The 19,493-nt window shown below is 46.7% G+C and overlaps 1 protein-coding gene across 2 annotated transcripts in view; it reads right to left on the reverse strand.

The window, feature by feature from the left end:
- CDH6 (cadherin 6) overlaps window positions 1–19,493 on the reverse strand; it is a 126,197-nt gene that overhangs the window by 16,629 nt on the left and 90,075 nt on the right. For both annotated transcript variants that reach the window (XM_060244292.1, XM_060244293.1), the window contains exon 7: window positions 5,103–5,239. In XM_060244292.1, the coding sequence (XP_060100275.1) occupies window positions 5,103–5,239 (137 nt within the window). The remainder of the gene's footprint in view (window positions 1–5,102; window positions 5,240–19,493) is intronic.

Here is a 19,493-nt window from a genome sequence, read left to right on the forward strand (position 1 = left end):
TTTATGTCTGATCTGGCCCTCAACAAATGAGTTTGACACCCCTGCTTTAAGTATATTCACCTTTTCTGGTTTGGTTTGGTTGTGTTATCCTCACTTTGAATCTCTCCGGTTTGTAACGTCCATGTGGGGGCAGGAGACCTCCTGGGATTTCAGCTGATCTCCTGATGCCTGAGATCAGGGCCCCTGGGGGGAATGTCTGCTTTGGAAGGTGAACTCTGTGGTATTATGCCCCACTGAGGTCCCGCCCCTTCCCAAATCTCTTTAGATTCCATCTCCAAGTGGGAGCTGGCAACCCTAAGAGGCAGTTAGAACAATTTCTCTTTTGACCTTCTTCAAGCCTAGCCAAGATCGTCTTCAGTAGAAAAGAGCAAGAGATCCAGAGCATCTTAAAGATTAGCAACATGTACGGCAGTGGGTGAGCTTTCATGAGTCACTGACAGGTTGGTGTGGTGGTTAAGTGTGCAGACTCTTACCTGGGAGAAGTTTGATTCCCCTCTCCTCCACTTGCAGCTACTGATGTGACCTTGAGTCAGCCTCAAATTCTCACAGAGCTGTTCCTCTGAAGAGCAGTTTCTGTCAGAGCTCTCTCGGCTCTACCTACCTCACAGGACGTCACCTTTCTGTAAGGCCTGTAAGATGGAGCTGTTCCGCCAGGCGTTTGGTTGAGGCAAGCGGGCATCTTTCTCTTCAGTGCCTATACCATCTGCTATCCTCCCCCACAGAGTGATCCGTCATCTGAATTATTATATTTGGGCCACTGATTATATTCCACCTTGCACTATGAGCCAGCCTGCCTTTGTTATATAGTACTGTCTTGTATTGTTCTGCTTTTAATTGCGTTTAATTGGTTTTATTGTATTTGACTGGTTTTACTTGGAGGCAGTCCACCCTGGGTCCGTTTGGGAAAGGGTGGAATATACATTTATCAAAATAAAATAAAAAAAATAAAATGTCTCTTGTGGGGAGGGAAGAAGGGAAAGGAGACTCCTCTGGGTAGTGAAGGGCGGGGTATAAATCAAATATCTGGTATCTAAAGAAGTGAGCAGTGACTCATGGAAGCTCCTACCCTGCCACAAATGTTAGTCTTTAAGGTGCTACTAGAACTTTTGCTCTTTTTTACTGCTATAGACAAACTTGGCCTACCCCGTAATTGACCTGAGGCTTGTTAGAATAGGCTTTAGTCTCATGTAATCAGATGCAGAGCCCCGTGGCGCAGAGTGGTAAAGCTGCAATACTGCAGTCGGAGCCCTCTGCTCACGACCTGAGTTCGATTCCAGCAGAAGCTGGTTCAGGTAGCTGGCTCCAGGTTGACTCAGCCTTCCAAGGTTGGTAAAATGGGTACCCAGCTTGCTGGGGGGAAAGTGTAGATGACTGGGGAAGGCAATGGCAAACCACCCTGTAAAAAGTCTGCCATGAAAGCACCGTCACCCCAGAGTCGGAAACGACTGGTGCTTGCACAGGGGACCTTTCCTTTCCAATCAGATGGCGTGCCTTGTGATTTTGGAAAGAATCCAGAGGCCTGTTTTTTAGAAACAACTCGGGGGGGGGGGGAATGAAAGGACTGAGCAGATGTATGTGGGTGTGGCGATCCTATCGGAGTGCATCGAGCATGGGAAATGGCTTCCTAAACCAGCATTAATGTGCAAGTCTCCACTCCTCTTTGTGACGCATAGATCTGTCCATAACTACATGGGGTTATGTGAGCTGAAATTCCAGAAGCTGCAAGAACTGCTAAATAAAGCTTTCAGTAGTCGGGATGTCAGTATTATTGTCCTCCCTATGAATAAACTATGCAAAACAGCAACATACTGAAGATGAAAGTATTCAAATCTGCATAATTTAAACAGGTCAAAAAGCCCCAGCTTTCTGTGGCACAGAATCAGGATTTCCTGGCTGCTACTTTTTTAGTGTTGAGTGCAAACATTTTGGTAACTGAATTTAGCTTACTAAACTGAAGAGGCCCGAAAATAGGACCTGGCTCTCTGAATATTTATGCCATGAAATAACAAATAATGTCATTCTGATGAGTCCCAGAGTCACATGCAACAAAATAGATTCAGGTTCTTAGAAGTAGCCCAAGTTAAATTTGTACATACAGATGCTTCATAGAATCACGGAAGGGACCTCCAGGGTCATCTAGTCCAACCCCCTGCACAGTGCAGGAAATTCACAAGTACCGCCCCCCCACCCCCACCCAGTGACGCCTGCTCCATGCCCAGAAGATAGCAAAATAAAATCCAAACTCCAGGATCCCTGGCCAAGAATTGCTGCCTGACCCCAGAGTGGTGAACAGCTTCTCCGCGGGCATGCAAGAAAGGGCCATGAGCACCGATACAACTCTTCCTGCCCTCCCACTCATGATCTGCCTAAGTTTACAGGATCAGCATTGCTGTCAGATGGCCATCTAGCCTCTATTTAAGAATCTCCAAGGAAGGAGAGCCCACCACCTCCTGAGGCGGAAGCCTGTTCCACTGAGGAACCGCTCTAACGGTCAGGAAGTTCTTCCTAATGTTTAGTCAAAAACTCTTTTGATTCAATTTCAGCCTGTTAGTTCCAGTCTGACCTTCTGGGGCAACAGAAAACAACTCTACACCATCCTCTATATGACAGCCCTTCAAGTACTCCAAGATGGTGATCATATCACCTCTCAGTCATCTTCTCTCTAGGCTAAACATACCCAGCTCCTTCAGCCTTTCCTTGTAGGACTTGGCCTTCAGACTCCTCACAATCTTCCTCACCCTCCTCTGGACACATTCCAGCTTGTCTATATCCTTTCATTCTCTTTACGCTACCAATCTGAGACGATTTTAACTGGGATAGCTAATTGTTCTGGGAATTATAGTCAACAAAGTTGTTGATAATTCTTTATGTCCTCTAGGTTCATCTTCCCAAGACCAACGGTTTCCAGTGTTTCCTGAGCAAAGACTCTTAAACTTCTAGATCTGGAGATAAGGGAATGCTCTGCTGCAGAGTGCAGGAATTAGTCACTGAACAAAACTACCGAATGTACTGTATCGAGCCTTTCTTCTCTTCTCTACTTTACCCTCACCACAATCACATGGAAGGGAGCAGGAGGAGTGCACTATCGTATACCCTTGACCAAAGAACGGTACACTCCTTCTATTTGGGATGGTCGTCCTCTTCCACCAAGCACGCAGCTTCAGGAGGGGGGACGCACATGGAGTGATGAGGGAGGTAGGGGACACCCGCCTAGCCAGCCAGATCAGCAGAATCAACTCCGGCGATCAGTGGGGTGACCGATGTTGCAACCAGCTCCCTCTCACATCACCTGAGGTAGGTTTGGTTGAGAGTGGCTGGCCCAAGGTCACCCAGTAAAGATCACTGTAGAGTGGGAATTCGAACCTGAGTCTCCTAGATCATCATCCAGCATGTAACCACTATACCACACTGCCCTCTCTGAGACCTCGCATGGCTCTCAAACTGCATACGTAAGTTGTGAAGATTTCCTTCCAAGTTGGACAACAAAACTGGGTTTTCAAAAGACGATAGACTTGCAGTCTAAACTCTGTATGCCCCGTCTTTATAATGAACACAGGACTGTGATTTCTCCCCCTTCTGCTCTTATCTTTAACAACATCCAAACAGCTCAGAACAAACGGGAGAAGAGCCAGCTTTAACCCTTTTCTTTCCAACAGGGCTTTTTTTTTGTAGCAGGAACTCCTTTGCATATTAGGCCACACACCCCTGATGTAGCCAATCATTCAAGAGCTTACAGGGCTCATAGTACAGGGCCTAATGTAAGCTCCAGGAGGATTGGCTACATCAGGGGTGTGTGGCCTAATATGCAAAAGAGTTCCTGCTACAAAAAAGAGCTCTGCTTTCCAGTTGCCTTTGGTATCAAAGTAATTCTCTCAACCTGCTTTTTTCACTCACAGGTGTGTGTGTGGGGGGGTTCCCTTATATCTTTCTCCCCGCAGATGGCAAAGCAGCTTAGGGAGAATGATTCTATTTTTAAGATGTACCAGCTCTGAGTAGCCTCTCATCACCTGCCCATCTTTTGCTCAGGGGCATTTCTCTTTTTTAACAGAGAGAAAAGAGCAGGGCTTTTTTTGTAGCAGGAACTCCTTTGCATATTAGACCACACACCCTTGATCGAGCCAATTCTGGAGCTTACAGGGCTGTTAGTCCAGGGCCTACTGTAAGCTCCAGGACTGGCTACATCAGGGAAGTGTGGCCTAATATGCAAAGGAGTTCCTGCCACAAAAAAAGCCCGGGGAAAGAGTCATCGTGTTTGAGCTCTGGGTGACACCTCTAAGCGCTGGCACTTTGAAGTAGATCCCATTTAAAACAGCCTTCATGTAAATAGGCCCAGCTGTGATTGGCAGACCTGGCCACAGACTCCTAATTCCATCGAGTCCTTAATTACATTAATCGGTTTATGCAGAAGACGACTTTTAAATGGTTGGCCATTTAAAACACCTCAGTCAATACTACAGGATGGAATTTGTCCGGCATTTTGAGAGTTGGGGAATTTTCGCTCCACTTTGGGCCCTTATGTTCATATATTTTGTACAATTTATGCAAGCTTTTCACAAATCAGCAATCCTTGTTCTAGTTAGACGATATTGGATTTATATCCCGCCCTCCACTCTGAATCTGAGTCTCAGAGCGGCTCACAATCTCCTTTATCTTCCTCCCCCACAACAGACACCCTGTGAGGTGGGTGGGGCTGAGAGGGCTCTCCCAGCAGCTGCCCTTTCAAGGACAACTCCTATGAGAGTTATGCCTGACCCAAGGCCATTCCAGCAGGCACAAGTGGAGGAGTGGGGAATCAAACCCGGTTCTCCCAGATAAGAGTCTGCGCACTTAACTACTACACCAAACTTAGCCAATGGCTGGGAGGTTTTCTCAGGGACTATTTGATCTGAAAAGAGGAACCTGTTAATTTCCCATCCGTTCAGGCACCAAGTTGCCTTGTTCGCAGTTTGTAGCCTTGGGAAACAAAAGTGGGGGAAAGACGCAGAAAACGTTTCAGGTTTATGTCCTCGATTAACAACAAGCAGCCCAAGCCCTGACATCCTTTCAGAAACTCTGCTGGAAAGGTGCGTTTGTCACAGAGATGGTGCTTATGCTCAACTTACTGATTTCAGAAGCTATTACGGTAATGTTGTGCCACAGCACTGCTTCCCGGTCAAGAGTCTTGGAAGTAAATATTGAACCGTTTCCAGAATCAATGTTGAATATTCTGTCCATGTCAGTGTGGCGGTCGACAGAATACCTGAAAACGAGAAAAGAGTCATTTAAAGGTCCCTTTCACAATTGTTTTGCGGTGCTTTATGAGATCAGGTGCTAAACATCGGGAACCAAATTACATTTGTTGACAGGTTGGTACTGCACTTTACTGCAGCATCTCAATACGTTTCAATAAAACGCACTAGGCCTGACCCGGAGGTCTGCAATTATGATCAACTTGTAGGTTTTCTAGAAAACCGAAAGCAGCTTCAAGGTTTCTGTATGAGAGACAAACACACACACATTCAAACACATTTGGGGTTAAAGGGTAATCTGTCACCAGGGTGTGGAGTTTTTTGGTAGAAAAAATCCAGCTGGGATCTCATTTGCATATTAGGCCACACTCCGATGTCACCATTGTGTCACAAATGACCTTTTTGTAAAAAAGCCCAGCATTTGCATGTTAGGCCACACCCCCTGACATAAAGCCAGCTGGAACTGCTTTCCCGTGCACTCCTGCTCAAAAAAAGCCCTGTCTATCATGTTTTTTATCCCACCACCTCACGGCAGTTCAAGGATAGCATATATGGTTTTTCCCTTTTATTCATATAACAGCCCTATGCTGAGGCAGGCAAGGCTAAGAAACAGTATCGCCCAGTGAGCGTCACAGCTGAGTAGGAATTTGAACCCAGGTCCCCTCCATCCCAACCTGTTATGTGAACCCGTTTACTTGTTGTTCATTTTATTTAGAAAAAAATGTATATACTGCCTTTGTGGGAACCTGCTCAAGGTAACTCACATTGAAAAAAAAAATCCAATACAATAAAATGCTTGGAACAACAACATAAAAATACAACTCATTAACAAGAAACCAGGGCGCAAAAGCATTCTAAACCATGCAGGCTCTCAATTCCTGCTCCCAAGAGTTGCTATTTCCCCCAGTGATGTGACCTATGTGTGTGAATGGGCCCCCACCAATTGTTCATACCTGCCCAGCTGCAATGCTTTTCAATGCAGTCGGTACATACTGGGATGTCAATATGTCTGCTTTCACCTGCTTAGAACATGAGTCATTACTGTTAAAGCCTTTTGTAACATATAAACCTCTGCAGTGTCAGATTTTTGCATATGTTTTATTAGGAATAAGGGTAAAAATCACTTCTAGGAGTGGGTGGGAGAACCGTTTCCCTGCCTGCATCTTTTTACCTCCTCTCCACTGTTAACTGAACGAGAAGAGTGTTGTTTTTAACACTGCATCAGGTGTGAAAAATACCTGAGGCTGGCGCTGCTCCTCTACAAAGAAGCACCATGCTGCTATGGAGTGATATCTGATAGGGTTGTGAATCTTCAGGTGGTGGCTGGAGATCTCCTGGGATTACAAGTGAACTCCAGGTGTTGTACCCTACTTAAATCCCTCCCCTCCACAAACCACACTCAGGCTCCACCCCCCAAATCTGCAGGTATTTCCCAGCCCAGAGCTAGCAACCATAACTAAGAAGCCCCTGTTCTCCTCGATACAAGGTTAGCTTTGTTACTAGATTGCTTGTGCAGGCCAAAATGCAGTGGAGCAAGTTATCTAGTGAAGTCAGGCCTTTTTTTTTTTTTTGTAGCAGAAACTCCTTTGCATATTAGGCCACATCCTCCTGATGTAGCCAATCCTCCAAGAGCTTTCAGGGCTCTTATTACAGGACCTACTACTGTAAGCTCCAGGGCTACATCAGGGGTGTGTGGCCTAATATGCAAAAGAGTTCCTCCTACAAAAAAAGCCCTAAGTCTGTTCAGTCATTAGCGCACGGAATGGCTATGTTCTTTTTGTTGAGAAAGCTCTAAGGAAGTGCAATAGTATGGCTGGTGTTCTCCTGAGAGATCCAATGGACATCATTTTGGGTCTATGTAACTGGTTTTGACTCATAGGGTTCAATGCACTTTTTAAACTTAGAAAAGCAAAATAATATGCGAATACATAAAAACGCTCCTTCATGAGATGAAATCAGAATTTTGCTGATGGGAGGAAAGAAGGTAAAAGTTGCCTTGAGACACATACCACTTAGTTTAAGGATCCTGATGTACTTATTGAACTTTGATGCCCATATCATGTACCACCTTAGAATAGGTTCATGGGTTACAAAGAGATAACCTGTGGAATTAAGCTCTTGAATGCTTTTTTTTTTGGGGGGGGGGAGGGGGAGCAGATTCTATTTTTACGTGTTCACTTGAAGCGGCCAAAACGGGGGATCACTCATCTTGTTTTTTTCTAAGCAGGGAAACTAGTATCTGAAACCCAGTTTGGTGTAGTGGTTAAGTGCACAGACTCTTATTTTGGAGAACCGGGTTCGATTCCTCTCTCCTCCACTTGCAGCTGCTTGAATGGCCTTGGGCCAGCCATAGCTCTCACAGAGCTGTCCTTTAAAGGGCAGCTTCTGGGAGAGCTCCCTCAGCTCCACCCACCTCACAGGGTGTCTGATGTGGGGGAAGAAGGTAAAGGAGCTGCTCCGAGGCTCTTCAGTGGAGAGGGGGCTATAAATCCAATGTCGGCTTCTTCCCCATCACTGTTTGTCAGAGCCAGTGAGGCATCTAGGGAAGGACAAAGGAAAGAAGAGATTGGATTTATATCCCTCCCTCCACTCAGAGTCTCAAGGTGTTTCACAATCTCTTTAATCTTCTTCCCCCACAACAGACACCCTGAGAGAGCTCTCCCAGAAAGCAGCCCTTGGTGCTGCCTGTATGGATCGCTATTTGAGAAATATGGATGCACTTCCTGTTTAAATCTTCACCTGCCCCAGGGGAGAGAAAAGGAGAGAGAGAACTACGTTTTGCTTCAAATTTGTGCTTGGGGAACAAACTCCACAGCAGTATTTTTCACTTCAGTTTCCAAGCAGCACAACACGAGTAGGTTGGCCTTGTGTCTTTTTTTTTTTTAAAGATGTCAAAACATACATTTATGTGGTACTTAGCATAGAAATTATGAGTCAGCCACAGCGGTCTGCACATTTAATGGTGTACAGCTAGCTGTGACTCTTCTTTCTCTTTAAACCAATACTTGGTTCTAAGGATGATTTTTTTTTCTTTTTCCTTGTGAATAAAACAGTTCCAAAGGCAACGTGAGGTGAAATAGTTGTAAGGAGAAACGGGGTAACTGAGATTTGCTGATGCCTAAGACTTGCTGCACCGGCAACGACAGATAAACTGGGGCAAGAGCACAGTTTCAGGAAAGCCAGTTCACGGGGTTTTTATTTATTTATTTAATGGACTTATATCCCGCCCTTCTCACCAAAGTGTCTCAGGGCGGCTTACAGCATAATAATTCATATAATTCAATTAAAACGTTTACAAGTATAATTAAAACCATAATTAATAAAACAACATAAAATAAAACCAGCGGTCTATAAGAGCATTTTGTTCCACCCAGAGATGTTCTCATTATCAGTTAGGTGTTATAGGCCTGCCGGAAGAGGGCTGTCTTACAGGCCCTGCGGAACTGGCCTAGGTCCCAAACAGACAGGCATGGATGGAATCAAGCTTCCTGATATCCAGACTAGCAGTCATGTCAACAGGCCCGCCGCATGTGGTTCTGCCGCCAGCACCGGCCTGATGGCACATGGCGTCCTAGGCAGACTGGTGGTCTACCACCCCCTCCACAGCACCCCCCACGCCTCTTCCCCTCCCCCCGCGATGCTGCCCCCTGTGCCGCCTCCTCCCTCCCTTCCACACCCCAGGTCTATTTTAATGCTGGGAAGGGCGATTGCGCGCCACTCCCAGGCTGTCTAAAGGCCGCCCCCCACCAATCAGCTGATCGGCGGGTAAAACCGTGCTGCGTCTTCACTCAACGCCCAGGCAGGCCAGCAGCTGCACTAACGAGCTGTGTCCCGAAAAGGCACCGCTGCGTCTCCCTCCTCACTTCCTTCCAGTGAGGAGGAGGGAGCAGCAGCGGCGGCGGCGTTGAGTGAGGATGCAGCGCGGTTTTACCCACCAATCAGCTGATCGCCGGAGGGTGGCCTTTAGACCCCCCCCCCCAGGAAGAAGTTCTAGAGTGCGCGCAGCATGATGACGTCACCCACAGGCGACGTCATCACGTCGGACACTTAGTTTCAGGGGGCTGGGGGAGCTCCTCCAACCCTTCAGTGCCCAGAAAGAACACGCCGTGGTTTCACTCCTCGGCACTCTCTAAGGTCGGAGGACACCGAGGACTGGAAGCGCCGTTCTTTCTGGGCGCCGAAGGGCTGGGGGAGCTCCTAGGTTGCAGACTCCCACGCGCTGGCCTTGAATGTCGGGATTCTTTGCGTTACTGGGAATTATTCCAGCCACAGTCTGACTAGCAGGGGAGGGATAGAGCTGTGAAATCGCGGAAAATTCTGAAGCCAGGGCAAAGAAAACCCCACTTAAAAAAAAAAAACACCAGAAATTTATATGTACGCTATGCTTACTGTCCTATCAAACCTAAACTAATTTTACCGCCTTAACAACGTGACGTGTATAATTTAAAACTTACTTAGCATATAAACTTGCGTTACTGGACGTATTTATGGAACTGAAAAATTATAAATGCATTAGCTTTGTGCAAACAAAATTGCAAATAGACCCAATGCTTGAGAGAAAATTGCAAGCTGATGAATCAGATGGTATTTCAGCACATGCACACACAATTTCTTAAATGTGCTATCTTAGGGTTGCCAGCCTCCAGGTGGGGCCTGGAGATCTCCCACTTTCACATCTGATCTCCAGTTGGCAGAGATCAGCTCCCTTGAAGAAAATGGGCTGCTTTGAAGGGTGGAGTCTATGGTGTCGTACCATGCTGAGGCCCCTCCCCTCCCCAAACCCCACCCATTCCCAGATCCACCCTCAAAGTCTCCAAGTATTTTCCAACACAGACCTGGCGACCCTATATCTGGTTAGAGAGAGCTCAGTTCTGAATGAAACGCTGAGTTATCCTTTGAGCCTTTGATGCAGTTTCTGACCCGCCTCCTCCTGATCTTTTTTCTCCTTCCTGCAAGATAAGGCAACATGGTACTTTTTTCTAAGTCTGCAGGTAGAGGTTTGAGGGAGAGGTGAAAAGGGCAACCACATCAGGTCACAGAAGGCACACAAATGCTGAGAAGCAATGAAACCCCATGTGAAGATTAGGTTTCCTTCTAACGGCTGAAATACAACTTGGATTTAAGAGCTGCATGTGCTTGCAGTCACACGGCGGGGTTAGTGTAGTCTGGCCCCGCCTCCAATTTCTCCACTTTTTTGTAATGGAGAAATTTGATCAGCCATCACACCCTTAACCCGCTTAACCCCGCACTCACTCCCTCAAACGAAGTGGGAGCTTTTGAGCATGTGCGTAAGTGCTCATGGGAAGTATCACTTCAGACTCTTGGCAGCTAATGGCCAATGGGATTGCAGGGGGAGACTGCTGGGATTTATAGTACGGTTTTGAGGGAAGTGTTTTTTAAACTGTGCTTCTCAGGGCTTTTTTTTTTGTAGCAGGAACTCCTTTGCATATTAGGCCACACCCTGCCTGATGTAGCCAGTCCTCCAAGATGGGTGCCCAGCCCCTAGGCCGTGGACTGGTACTGGTCCATGGCCTGTTAGCAATCAGACCGTGAGCTGTATAATTATTTCATCATATTTTACAATGTAGTAGTAATAATAATAAGACATTGGATTTATATCCTGCCCTTCGCTCCGAATCTCAGAGTGGCTCACAATCTCCTTTATCTTCCTCCCCCACAACAGACACTCTGAGGTGGGTGGCGCTGGGAGAGCTCTCCCCAGAGGCTTCCCTTTCAAGGACAACTACGAAAGCTATGGTCAACCCAAGGCCATTCCAGCAGCTGCAAGTGGAGGAGTGGGGAATCAAACCTCAGATAAGAGGCTGCACACTTCACCACCACACCAAAATAAGTGCACAATTGTATCATCCCGAAACCATTCCCCGCTGTCCGATCCGTGAAAAAATTGCGCCAAAAAGGTTGGGTACCACTCTCCAAGAGCTTACAGGGCTCTTAGCATGGGGCCTACTGTAAGCTCTTGGAGGATTGGCTACATTGGAGGGTGTGGCCTAAAATGCAAAGGAGTTCCTGCTACAAAAAAAAAGCCCTCGTGCTTCTTAAAGATTAAATGTTTCAAAAGTTTCAAAGCTGGGGGTGGGGGAAAGAATAGAGAAGCCTCATCCTGTGCCCTGTGCGGATGTTTTTATTTAAAAGTTTGGAGTTGCAGCATCTTCTCAGGCTGCCCCCTCCCTCTCTGAAAAACCTCTCATCTTTTCAATTACTCCTTTCCCAACAACGCGTGCCGCAAAGCTGCGGGCAGAAAAGAGCAGAAATACAGAGCAGAGGCATTTTTCTTTGGAAGGTTTTAAAAAGAGAGACAATCTGGGATGAAGATCCGCTTAAGCGCACACTGCTGAATGAATTTTTCAAATGGCGCTAATGCCTGGGTGCTTGCTGGCTTTCCAAATGGCTTGATTTCGCGAGAGAAAGTTCAGACATCAGGAACTGCACAGTGAGACTAGTTCAGTCCTTAAAGGTCTGCTTTTTTCCCCTGGTGTTGGAAAAGTCAGCTGTGAGTACGGGCTGCCGAGGACTGCAGAATGGGAGGCAGACGTCACCGTCTGAATGATCATTTTTGAGCCTTGAGGAAGAAGCAACAAAACTGGGTCAAATAGCCTATCTTGGGTGGCCGACGGTAGCTCTCCAGATGTTTTCTGCCTACAACATTGCCAGCATGGCCAATGGCTGGGGCTGTTGGGAGTTGTAGGCAAAAAAAAAACATCTGGAGAGCTACCGTTGGCCACCCCTGGCCTATCTGATCACCGCTTCCCCCAGGGGTGTCGAGCTCATTTGTTGAGGGCCGGATCTGACATAAATGAGACCTTCTTGGGCCATATTGGGCCAGACCATGTGTGTACCTATTTAAGATTAGGTAGCAGAGAGATAAACTTTTTAAAGGACACAAACACGACTAAAGATTCCCCCCCCCCCAAAAAAAAACGTTAAAATAAAACATGCTTAAAATATTAGCAGTTGTTGGTCTTAAAGGTGTTTTCTTTGTATTTCTCCCATGGGATCCAGGGAACTGGGCAAAGGAAGCTCTGGCTCTTTCCCTCCCTCCCCAGTGGACTGGGGGCGGGGAGCCTCAACCAGTGGAGAAAATTGAGGGATTGCTCTGTAGCTCCTGTGTGATTGAGCAAGCCTTGTAAAGCAAGCTGAGATGCAGAAGGAAGCAAATACAGGGCGAAGAGCCAGTTGCTCGGGGGCCTGATAGGAGCCCTCCGGGGGCCTGATTTGGCCCCCAGGCCGCATGTTTTGACACCCCTAGTCTACAGCAAGCCCACCTTGTCTTTAAAAACTTTTCACTCATTCTAAAAGAGAATTCCCCAACATTTCCAGTTTTTCATCAGAAAAAAAAACGGCAGGAGGGGAAGGCTTTTGAGAAAAAGTTGGAATAACAGTCCCCCTTGCAAATTTTTCCATTTTTATTCCAGGCCTTCACATCCCTGCTCACAGCTGGCCAATGGGGTGGGGTGGGGGGTTTGAGAGCCACACAATATGGGTGAAAGAGCCACAGTTTGGCCACCCCTGGTCTCTAGTAAAGAGGGAAACTCATGAGATTGAGTGGAAAAGCTAGCTGGATCCAATCTAGTCACTGGTCCAAGGACACATATAGTGTTTCATCAAAGACTGGGCTTTCCCTAGAACGGATAGGGAACGTTGACTCTCCAGATGTTTTTTTGCCTACAACTCCCATCAGCCCCAGCCAGGATGGCCAATGGCTGGGGCTGATGGGAGTTGTAGGCAAAAAAAACCATCTGGAGAGCCAGCGTTCCCTACCCGCCCTAGAACTAGTGCAGCACTGTAACAATGTCACTACATCCTTTCTTCTAGATGGCGATATTGGGTAATACACATTTGACAGTGAGGAAAATCTGATGGTGCTCCTCTCAGGTAAGGGACTTTCAGTGCTGTCGTACATGCACATTGACAATCAATGCGACAGATTCTTAAGTTCACATCGTTACACTGCACTTCCACTTCCATCTCTTAAAAGGTCAGCAGTCATTCCTTCCAGATGAATGGATTAAAGTAAATTAATGATCATGAGGGTTTTTTGGGGGGGGAGGGGGACGGGGGAGGGATTTGCTTCTTTCTAAGCGAAACCAAAGATGCTCTCTCCGTTGCTTTTTAAAAGCCTGCAGCACAAAGCGTTTTTGTGCCTCTTGACTTCAAAGGCTGTTTGCCGGCAGAGATCTTCACAGAACTATTTGAGTTGCAAAAAAATCTAGGACCTCAAACTGGGGTAGCAATTAGTATCTCAGACACACTGAAAGTTGGCAGCAGTGCCATGGTTCTTATTTGGCACGTTATTTAATGAGATTTAAGCAAGCATCTTTCACAAGTTCAATGAATTGAGGATTAGCGGTGTTGGGTTTCCTAATATCTTGAAATCCGAATGTCAAGGACTTAGCACGGCGTCTGTGACACCGTTCACAGAAGCGATGTGGGTGGGGGGACCCATTTATGTTCTATCCTGAATTTACAACCTGGGTACAACCCACAAGGGCTTTGCTGCTGCGGCCCTTCAAAAGCAATGCTGCAGCACTGATAGGCTAAGTTGGAGAGAAGTATGTACCTCAAGGGGTTCCCAATATCACCGTCAAGGAAGTGCTGTTTGCAAACCAGTGTCCAGGAGGGTAGCGAACTGGTTCCCAACTTTCATCTCAAATAAATCTCACCCACCTTCGGATTTGCAGCAAAATCATAAGAACGTAAAATCAGACCAACAGTCCATCTAGTCCAGCATCCTACCTCATGCACTGGCTGACCAGTTCCTCTGGAGGGCCAGCAACAGGGCAGAGAGGCCAAGGCCTTCATAAGAACATCAGAAGAGCCCTGCTGGATCAGACCAGTGAGAGTCCATCTAGTCCAGCATACTGTCTCACACAGTAACCAACCAGTTCCTCTGGAGGGCCAACACCAGGGCAGAGGCCAAGGCCTTCATAAGAACATCAGAAGAACCCTGCCTAGATCAGACCAATAGCCTATCTAGTCTAGCATCCTGTCTCACACAGTAACCAACCAGTTCCTCTGGAGGGCCAACACCAGGGCACAGAGGCCAAGGCCTTCATAAGAACATCAGAAGAACCCTGCTAGATCAGACCAATAGCCTATCTAGTCTAGCATCCTGTCTCACACAGTAACCAACCAGTTCCTCTGGAGGGCCAACACCAGGGCACAGAGGCCAAGGCCTTCATAAGAACATCAGAAGAACCCTGCTAGATCAGACCAATAGCCTATCTAGTCTAGCATCCTGTCTCACACAGTAACCAACCAGTTCCTCTGGAGGGCCAACACCAGGGCACAGAGGCCAAGGCCTTCATAAGAACATCAGAAGAACCCTGCTAGATCAGACCGATAGCCTATCTAGTCTAGCATCCTGTCTCACACAGTGGCCAGCCAGTTCCTCTGGAGGGCCAGCAACAGGGCAGAGAGCAGGGGTGGCCAAACTTGCTTTATGTAAGAGCCGCGCAGAATAAACATCAGATGTTTGAGAGCCACAAGCCATGAACAAATATTATACACACTTCTGTATTAAAATCCGTAATACTATCTTTGCACAGAAAAGAAGATGATGATATTGGCTTTATATCCCGCCCTCCACTCCGAATCTCAGAGTGGCTCACGATCTTCTTTATCTCCCGACCCCCCCACAACAGACAGCCTGTGAGGTGGGTGGGGCTGAGAGGGCTCTCACAGCAGCTGCCCTTTCAAGGACAACTCCTGTGATAGCTACGGCTAATCCAAGGCCATTCCAGCAGCTGCAAGTGGAGGAGTGGGGAATCAAACCTGGTTCTCCCACATAAGAGTCCACACACTTAACCACTACACCAAACTGACAAAATACATATGTAAACACTTTACAACACAGCCATGCTAGAATACTTAAAAAAAACAAAACAAAAAAAGGCTGGGAATAACAGCCCCATAAAACCGCATAGGGAAAGGTTAGGGAATTATAGCACCAGTGAGAAGGAAACACAAATGTACTATATAAATCACTGACCACCATTGGTATTATTATGCATCTTGACACCAAGGTTAGTAAATACAGCTCCTACAAGAGCTATAAAACTAAGGGAGAATCCTGTGCCTCCTCCTTTAATTCCACTGATAGACTGCAGGGCTTTTGCAGTGTTGATACCTTGCCTTTGGAATGCACTCTTTCTTGAGGTTTGCCTGGTGATTACCTTACTGCCCTTTAGGTGCCAGGACAAAACATTTTTTTAAAAAATCTAGGCTTTCCCCATCTTATAATGGTCTGATTCTAGCCTGTGGACTGTTTTATGGATATCACTTCAGGCTGCTGAATGCTGTTTCATGCTGTTTGGTGTAGTGCTTAAGCGTGCGGACTCTTATCTGGGAGAACCGGGTTTGATTCCCCATTCCTCCACTTGCACCTGCTGGAATGGCCTTGGGTTAGCCATAGCTATTGCAAGAGTTGTCCTTGGAAGGGCAGCTGTTGTGATAGCCCTCTCAGCCCCACCCACCTCACGGGATGTTTGTTGTGGGGGAAGAAGATGTAGGAGATTGTAAGCCACTCTGAGACTCTGATTCAGGGAGAAAGGCGTGGTACAAATCTGTGGTCTTCTTTTCAGGCTTGTTTTAAATCGCTGTTCTAATATTGTTTATTCTTATGTTATTTTTAAATTATTTCATTTGAATTCTTTTTTCACTCTGTGAGCTACCTCAAGCAGGTATCTGCAAAGGTGTATATAAACTCAATAAATAAATTGTTATGACTCACAGTGTGTGTGTGTGTGGGGGGGAGGTAATAGGACCTACGGTATCTCCTCCCCTTCGGTCTCTGAAACAACTGCTTCCAAAAAGTACAAGGGGATCATAAATTCTACTTTTCATCTCCAACCAATAGGGTAACACTGTAAAAAAAGGGGGGGGGAGGGCTGAGGTTGTAAGACTCCTGTGACTGCTTCGAGTGATGGTGGGCAACAGGAGTGAGGGGTCGGTGGATTCCCCGCGGCCACCGGGGGAACGGTACCCCTTCTTGAGGATCAACAGCATTTAAGGAGCATCTCCTCCATTTACATGATAGTTGCCCATTTTAATATTAATTTTATGGGAAAGCATAACTGGTCCAGAATCACTGCACACACTGAATTGTTAGCAGAAAAGAAAGTTAACACAACACTAATATGGAACATATCGGCTTGACAAACTCTTGATTGAAAGGCAACAACTTTCTTTTCTTCTTTCAGAAGAAAAAAGAAATACTAGAGAAGGGCAGAGTAGCTTAAACATATTCTAATTATATCATTAACCCTCTCCTAGAAGGGTGTTCTTTAATAAGCTACTCTGTCATTCCTTTCACTTCGTTTGAGTCGTCTCGGGTCTCTTTTGATCACAGGCTTGCTAATTACACTGAGTTTGTGGGGACTTTGACTTTACGAATCACAAAGACGATTAAAAATTAAGTCGACAACATCAAACTCATTTTTTTACATTTCTTTAATGAAATTACTCGCGTGTTTGTGTTACATTTGGAGAGTTTATTTCCCCTCAGACCCTGGGAAAACGATAAGCTGGAAGGTTAATAATCATATGAGGACATGACTGAAACTCTTTGTATTGATATTGACATGGGAAAGGGAAAGTCCTTGGATCGGTATGGAAACGTCTGATCAGAAACATTCAAAGAGAGAGAGAAAAATCCTTTCTGCCTTTTACCATTCTTCAGCCTTACAGCTGTCTTCTGAATCCCCTGTAGCTTCTGAACATTTTTTTTTTGCGGGGGTGGGGTGGGTGGGAGCACATAAATCTCACTGTAGTAATTCCATGAGCATAAGAGAAGCCATGTTGGATCAGGCCAACAGCCCATCCAGTCCAACACTGACCGATTCCGCACTCACCTTATGCCGCACTCACATTCGTCTTCTCAGTGAACTTCCGATTTCCCACTATCTGCCCCAGGGCTGCAGCAAGTGTTGGCGTTTCTGCGCAGCAAACAGAAACTGGTTTTTAGCAGTTTCTGTTTGCTGTGTGAAAATGCTGATCCTTGCTGCAGCCCCATGGCAGATAGTGGGAAATCAGAAGATAGCCAAGCTGAGAGGACGAATGTGAGAGCGGCGTAAGGTGAGTGTGAAATCGGTCTCTGTGTCAGAGTGGCCAAAAAAACCAGGTGCCATCAGGAGGTCCACCAGTGGGGCCAGGACACTAGAAGCCCTCCCACTGCTGCCACCCCCAAGCACCCAGAATACAGAGCATCACTGCCCCAGTCGGAGAGTTCCATCAATACCCTGTGGCTAATAGCCACTGAGGGACCTCTGCTCCATACATTTATCCAATCCCCTCTTGAAGCCATCTATGCTTGCAGCTGCCACCACCTGTGGCAGTGAATCACATGTGTTAATCACCCTTTGGGCAGGTCACCCCCCCATTGTAGTGACAAGCTATCATCTTCTTCCGACGGTTCAGTGGCATGCAGGGTTGCAGATCTGCCATTTGGCAAATGTACCGCTTTTTTGGGTAATTTAGGCGGAGCTACCGTTTTGTGCTTTCAAATGCAAGAGGGAGGCAGGCAGACGAGCAGCGATTGCACCCCGTGGCGGGCGCATGGCCGTGCTGCTTTCGCTGAACGGTGTTCTTTCCACTATGAGGCCTTAATGGGACCAGATCTCCCCCCACTGGAGCCAGGATTGTCAGCTGTACATCTGGGTAGGAACCAAATGCATTTATTCATCTGAAATGTCAGCTAGTGCTCAGGCAGACGAGGGGAATCAGCTACTAAAATGTTATTTTCGCATGTCACTCCATTGGCTCGTGCCGAAGGGGAGATTTCTTTCTTTCTTTCTTTAACAAATTCTGCTTCTTAAAAATCCTCCTAATTGGTTTCTTAAACACGGCAACTTTTTGCCAGAAGTAACTGCAGGTCAAGAAGACTGTTGTGGGTCACCGAGGAATGCATGCGTGCATCCCCCCCCCCCCCAGTAAACACATGAATAATTATATAATGAAGTCTTCTTTAATGGGAGACCAAAGGGGGGGGGTTCAAAACTGACACTGCTCTCTGCTTCAGTGTTGTTTTACAAAGCAACAAACCTGTGTGTGTGTGTTTATGTGTGTGTGCGCAGGAAGCTGAGGGGTTTTCAATGTAACATCAGATGTCTGAAGGTTTTATTTCCAACTGTCACTTTCCTGACACGTAAGTGACAAGCAGTGCTTATAATGGTCTAATTGCATCTTCCCCTGAGCTCAGAGGGAGTGTCAGAGTTAGTGTTTACATTCTGAATGGTGTGTGCGTGTTTGTGGAGGGGGGGGGGGGCGGTGTGCAATTGTCAAGGCAACGCAGCCCTAATCTGTCCACACAGATCTGGGAAGATCTTAGGAGACATTGCTCCAGGAAAGCACCTCGTGGAATCAGTCCTAAGTGCAGGTTTGCACTTTGTGAGGTAGCGTAGTCCCTCTTCCTCTCTCCATTCTTCCGCATTCTCCCCTCCCCGATCATTCTTTCTGGGTCTGGGGGTATATCTAGATGGACAAGTTTTGCGTGATTTCTTGCTATACGTCTTCTTCGGCATCCCTCACCTGCCGTTAAATTCTCCTTTGCTCTTCTTCACCTTCATTCTTCTATCTGAGGAGCCACAACCTTCACTCCCCTGACTTTACCACTTGAGCCACTGGGAAATCTTCGGAAAAAACAATACCACGCAGTGTCCTTGCTGCGCCTGATGCCCGGAACTCCCTCCAAAGATATTTCTGTGATGCTACTGCTCTCTCCCTCCACATATTGTGATGGTTTGGAAATGTTCTGAGTGCTGTTGAGTGGTTTGTTCATAAAATGTTTTTGTTGTGCTCTGCCCTGAGCCCTATGGGGAATGGGTGGAATAGAAATATACTAAAAGAAATAAAGCTTGGTGTAGTGGTTAGGGGCAGCTGGCTCTGATCTGAAGATGTGAGTTTGATTCCCCACTCCTCCTCCACCTGAAGCCCGCCGGGTGACTTTGGGCCAGTCACACTTCTCTCACAACTCTCAACCCCACCTGCCTCAAAAGGTGCCTGTTGTGGGGAGAGGAAGGGAATGGCAACTGTAAATCGCCTGGAGACTCCTGAAGGTAGAGAAAAGTGCAGTACAAGAACCGGTACTCCTCCTCCTCCAAGTCCTTCTGACAAGCCTTGGACTTTTCTTCTATCCTCATCTTCATGGGCAATTGAACCCAAGGACACGTCACTGTACTTGTTCACCCCCAAGCCCTATTACTCTTGGGTTTGTTTCCCTTCTCAGCCAGTTGAATTTTGTAAGTTCCT

This window comes from Heteronotia binoei, chromosome 7 (genome assembly GCF_032191835.1).
Source record: "Heteronotia binoei isolate CCM8104 ecotype False Entrance Well chromosome 7, APGP_CSIRO_Hbin_v1, whole genome shotgun sequence".
NCBI classification, from domain to species: domain Eukaryota; kingdom Metazoa; phylum Chordata; class Lepidosauria; order Squamata; family Gekkonidae; genus Heteronotia; species Heteronotia binoei.